The sequence below is a fragment of the Puccinia triticina genome, chromosome 10A (genome assembly GCF_026914185.1).
Source record: "Puccinia triticina chromosome 10A, complete sequence".
In the NCBI taxonomy this organism is placed as follows: domain Eukaryota; kingdom Fungi; phylum Basidiomycota; class Pucciniomycetes; order Pucciniales; family Pucciniaceae; genus Puccinia; species Puccinia triticina.
The window spans coordinates 5,808,337-5,814,336 of record NC_070567.1 but is presented as its reverse complement, the minus strand read 5'-3'; the positions used below and the strand labels follow the sequence as shown (position 1 = coordinate 5,814,336).

General features: G+C 37.6%; 1 protein-coding gene across 1 annotated transcript; it reads right to left on the bottom strand.

Moving 5' to 3' along the window:
• Nucleotides 1–3,052: 3,052 nt before the first annotated feature.
• Nucleotides 3,053–3,795, bottom strand: PtA15_10A598 (uncharacterized protein; the record flags this gene model as incomplete). The annotated part of the gene is made up of 2 exons (XM_053160789.1): nucleotides 3,053–3,246; nucleotides 3,348–3,795. 2 exons carry the CDS (start codon nucleotides 3,793–3,795, stop codon nucleotides 3,053–3,055), a joined length of 642 nt encoding a protein of 213 aa, XP_053024729.1.
• Nucleotides 3,796–6,000: the final 2,205 nt, after the last annotated feature.

Here is a 6,000-nt window from a genome sequence, read left to right as displayed (position 1 = left end):
CACTTTTCGGGGGGGTGCCCCCGGCAGAGAGGGGCTAAACAGAGACCCTGAGCTTGGACTCTAGTTTGTGTGTTAGTTCCAGAATTTTTCATCACTTCTTACACTAATTTCATCAAAGGCATCCAGCACAGTTACGGAAAAAGGGTACAGTATGTCACTCTCTGGAGAGTGCCTCAAAATCTCCCCTGGTGAGGTCTGCCATGGTCTAATTTTACATCTATTTACTTTACATTGTGCAAAGGATGTAAATCATAGATTTTAAAATTCTTCTACCCCTCAAAACATTTACTAAGGTTGATTAGTAATTTTTTAGGCCCCGTTAGGAGCCAATATAATCCGGGCAATATGTGAGTTTTTTTGCCTGACATCCTATGTGACATCTGATCAGGTCTGCCAAAACTTGATCAGATGTCACAAAATTCCAGATCATATTGCACAATTACATTGGCTCCAAATGGGGCCTTAGAGTTTTCCATGAATTCGTGGTTTTTCATTTGCAGTGCGCACAGAGTTTTGAGCTACACACACACTGTGTCCAGGAAATTAAGTGGATGTCCCCTATAGTACACAACAAGTTTTTTTACAGTGAACAAAGTACATCCATTCTTTTATTTAAAAAAAAGAAGGCTATAAGATGTTGCAGAAATGTAGCAGATTTTCAGGGTTTTTAGTGACAAATTGTTAAGGGAGTGGCCATGAGACAAAGCATAAAATAAATTTGGAAAATTGATTAAAACAGCATGCAGTTATAATTTATGAAGAGTTCAACAGTGTAAAATTTTATTACTATTTAAGAAACTACACTTTTTTCTTTATAGCATCTATTTCAAAAGGCTTAGTACCTTGGTAAACTTCTTTTGAGAATTTTACTAAGTTTAAGAGTCTCTTTAGATAATTTGTTTTGTGTTTTGAATTCCCATCAGGGTGGTAATGTCTAAAAGAATGGTCACCCCCTTTGTAAAGGGTTCTTCCTAAAACAATAATCATAAGATTCCAATAATCATTCCAATTTGTGAAAAAGTATTCTGGGTGAAACTTCATATACCAATAACCAATGAGAGCAAGAGATACTTTAATTACCTTTGTGTGAGAATTCTCATCAGCAAAATAATATTTTATCAGATAAATTTGAATTGGGCCAAAGTCTGAAATACTAATTTTATCATTCTCCTTCTCTGCCCCTCCAACAATTGGAAAGCTTCCATCACATGGCTTGAAAATAACCTTTGATACCCACTCATTTGAAGATCTTTTGGCATTCTCTAGTGTACTGACTTCAAGATGCTTCTGACAATCAATTATAGTTTGATGGCATATGTTCAGATAGAGATTCAAAAGGTTCATTCTTCTGAAAAGAAAATCTTTCTGTAGAATTTTGGAATGACCATGCATAATCTTAACTTCATATTTGTAAGTAGAATGAGGTGTTTCTGTGGGAGTTTTTCCAAATTTGGAATAGTGAGGAGCATTCTTAAATCTCTTGGTATAAATTTTCACCTGCAGACCTGTGATACACTGGGGAGCACTAATTATAGCACCATCTTTCATTGATTTTTCATATTCATCCAAATAAACCCAAAGGCCCTTCATGATTGTATCTTCTTTTTCTGGCTTAAAAAATTTACTACTTCTCCCAGGTTTCATTGACTTTGGAAATATATTCAGATCAGGTATTTCCAAATCTCCTATTTTATTTTCATGATGAGAAGCCTTCCGAATTTCAACTGGTTTCCAAATAGCCTTTTGTTCTGCTGGGTCATCAATCTCATGATTAATTCCACCTGAAATTGAAGCTAAAGCACACTTTGGGAGGTTGTAGTTTTCAGGTCCAATTTTGACATTATTTTCATTTGTCCTAGTCTGATCATCAGGATTTTTTCCATGAAGCATAATATCTTCATATTACATGAATACCAAATCAGATATAAATTTATCAAAAACTGGAACAATATCTCAAGAGAATTAAGTACTTACTTTCATTCTCCACATTTTTATTTTGCATATTTGAATCTTCTGGGTGTATCAACTCCCCTGAATTCCCATCAATCACCCCTGAAGAAAATTTGAAACTTTCTATGTGTGGCAAGATCTGCTTGAAATGTACATATCCTTGGACATTTGACTCTAGTGATCTTGTATGGCTGCTGTGATCTTGTAATGTATCTGATCTATGGGCTGAAGGTAACAGAAATTCATTTTTCCTCTGCTCCAAATCTGTGCCATGATTATCAAATCTGGCTTCATGATCCACTGATTGGATATGAAAGTGTGAAATTTTGCCTCCCCTTGAGTCCTTTGTGTTGACATCCTCTGGGAAAGTTTATTGATAAAATGGCAAGCATAAACCTAGTGATTGATGAATCAAGTGAACATATATGAGTATGAGAAAATTAACTTATTCTGAATAATTAAATTAGAAACCTTTCTCACTCTTCAATTGAGGTTTTGTACCCATATTTCCTGATGGGAATCCCTTTTTGCTTTCAGAGGAAAAGTGCCGTGCTCTAAGATTTGTAAAAGAAATCATGTCATAATCTGGCACATTGAAGTCTACAACAGATACAATTTCAGTTCAGAATCCAGTCTTGATCAATGCTAGCACCCGCAACCATTATAAAGAAGAGCCACATTTAATACCCTGTAATTTTGATCTTGATTCCATACCCAAGTTCTGGGATGCTACTGAATCTCCTGGAGAGAAATTTCCCAAGCTAGGATATGTAAAATCAACTATTCCACCATTCTGCAAAGAATTAGGATGATAACTGGGTACATTGAATTCTGAAAAGGAAAAAGTTTCCAACAATAAAACTTTTGTTCATTTCAAGCATATTGTGTAGATATCTCTGAGCTTCACCTTTGAAAATAGATTCCAAATCCATTCCTATGCCAAAGGAGGATGGAGCTGCCATTTTTGAAAGAAATCCTTCCCTGCTTTGACTCTCAGTGGGATCTGGAAGTTGATTTTGTATGGCTTCTAGTCTTGAACTAGATTTCAAGTGGCCACAGTTTGGAAATGTCATTCCTAGGAAATTATCATTGAAACTGTTTACTAGCTTGTGATCTTGGGGATAGACGGAGTTGCTCGAGGCGGCGTGGTTTGATGCTGATGGTAGTCCATTTGGCCATCCATTCTCATAAGAGTTTCCAAGGTGCTCAATCCAGTCCCATGGTGCCCAAGGTGACGAATGCGGAGTGAATGATCCGTACAAGCCCAGAGTGTTGGCATTCTTTGAAAGACTTGCTCTATGGTCCGGTTGGATCAATCCTAATCAAATTGTGTAGGGAAAAACAAAGATTGAATCCTTCACAATTATTAGCAGCTGGCAAAAAACTGTCTTCCTCACCTTGTAAGCCCTGGGGAATCTCCAAAGAATGAGTGGATTGGACTGACTCGGCTGTGGGACGAACGGTTGCCCTCCAGCTTTCACCTTCATGCCGAGGAGCCTGCCGCTGCCTCTTTGCTGGTCTTGAAACCAATTCAGCTTCTTGAGGAATGATTAAATCGGTCATATCCGCCGCTGGAGTGATAGCACCAAACGACTGCGATGCTTGCTGGCAGTCGAACACAGGTGGCCCGCAATCAGGGACCGACGGAAGTTTTTGACGGTTTCCATCGTTTGGAATATCCCAATATCCATTGTGTGAGAATGGTTGGAGTAGCTCCAGTACATGACTATCAGGCGACAGACTGTTTCCCGCTGTTGGCACAGGGCTTGGCAAGGCTATTACTTTCAGGAGGGAGTAACCAGCCGCTTGTAAAAGAAGATGGCAACTGACTGCAGATAGAAGCATTTTTAGGAGAAAAATTCAGCCAAATATCTCGCCTGATAAGTTTCTCGTTGGGTTGGAAGTTGGGGATGATCTCAGAAAGGCTGTTGCTGAGTGCCACCTTTGTGACTACAATGTCATGCTTTATCAGCGTTTCATTTCCTCGACCATACCTGACAGTGAGTATGGAAACTGGGTTGAGCATATTATCCGCCCCACAAAATACAACCTGACAGCGTCGCACCTGTATGTCACCTTTCTGAAATCAAAGCTCAATTGTCAGTAAGATGACTGCGGCTGATCACAGACCAGGGTGTCTTTTTAATGAGAAAATGTTGACTCAGATGAAATGGTTTTTGTTTCATGATACACTAGCTAATAGAGGCCCCAAACACCCAGGCCTCAGTTGTTTTGTAATTAAGATGAAGGTAATTGTACAGTTCACCATTCTGCCACCTGATACCTCTGAGCAAGTCTTAAATTTAGGCTTTGGTTAGTAGACCATTAAATTTGACCAGCATTAACAAAAAGTTTTTTCTAATCAAAAGGAGATAGAAATAAACAGAATGCAAGTTTTCACAACAAAACATGGGTATCTTTCAACACAAACTATATACAAAATTGGATAGAAAATACCCAATTAGGGAATATTTTGAGACTAATCAGACTATAGCAGCTCCTTTTGGGCATTTCCATACATGAAAGCTATACCAAACTAATCTTTGGAAATGGATGAACATTTTGGTCCCAATATCATGAAATAATCACCATTCCCAGTTTAGATATAGTGGCAGAAACACAAAGAAAACCCCAATTTGGTGCTATTTGGAGACTCATGAGAATGTAGCTGCCACATTTTGGGATTTTCATGGTCAAGAGCTGACCCAAATTAATCTTTCAACATGTCCTATCATAATGGTATCAATATCATGAAATCATTTGCATTGCGGGTTGAGATACAGTGGCAGAAACAGCAAAAAATACCCAATTGGGCAATATTTTGAGACTAATCAGACTATAGCAGCTCCTTTTGGGCATTTCCATACATGAAAGCTATACCAAAATAATCTTTGGAAATGGATGAATATTCTGGTCCCAATATCATGAAATAATCACCATTCCCAGTTGAGATATGGTGGCAGAAACACAAAGAAAACCCCAATTTGGTGATATTTGGAGACTCATGAGAATGTAGCTGCCACATTTTGGGATTTTCATGGTCAAGAGCTGACCCAAATTAATCTTTCAACATGTCCTATCATAATGGTATCAATATCATGAAATCATTCGCATTGCGGGTTGAGATACAGTGGCAGAAACACCAAAAAATACCCAATTAGGCAATATTTCAAAACTAATCAGACTTTAGCCGCTTGGTTTTGGGATTTTAATCCGTGAAAGCCACACCAAAATACTCTTTGCAAATGGATGAACATTCTGGTACCAATATCATGGAATAATCAACATTCCTGGTTGAGATATAATGCCAGAAACACAAAAAATGAGGCAACAGTTTGTGACTGATTAAATGGGGCCGCTACATTGGGAGATTTTCATTGTCAAAAAGCCTTCCTAAATTAATCTTTCAGATTTTCTCATCATTACGGTACCAATATCATGAATTCATCCCCATTGCTACTTGAGATGTAGTTGTAGAAACACCACAAAACCAACCAATTAGGCAATATTTCACACTGATCAGACTGTAACTGCAACATTTTGGGACTTTCATAGACCAAAAATTTCTCAAATTATTGTTCATATATTGCTGATCCTCATGGTACCAATATCATGAAAGAAATCTTAGCCCTGGATGAGACACAGTGGCAGAAGCACAAAAAACACTGCCTGATAATTTTAGGGGATGTTTCAAACCAACCAGACTCAATCAATCTCTTTAGATTCTAAAAATCTTGAACCTCAGATTCTGGGATAACATCAGTTGACTCATTGAATATATTGGGGAAACACCTCCCATTAGTCTTTGATTGAACAAAAGAAGCAAAAGACACCTTACTCAAATCTGGTACAAACGTTAAATCAATCTCAGGCCTAGTAGAAATTTAGGATATTGGATATGATGAGTCATATATACAAGCCATTAAATTTGAACAAAATTGATGTAGCATGATATATTAAGACTGATTTGGGTTTTTTTTTTTTTTCTTGTAAAGTAGATTTCAACACTTCTGCAAAGTTCAAGTGACAATAATTCATGCCTCCCAATTC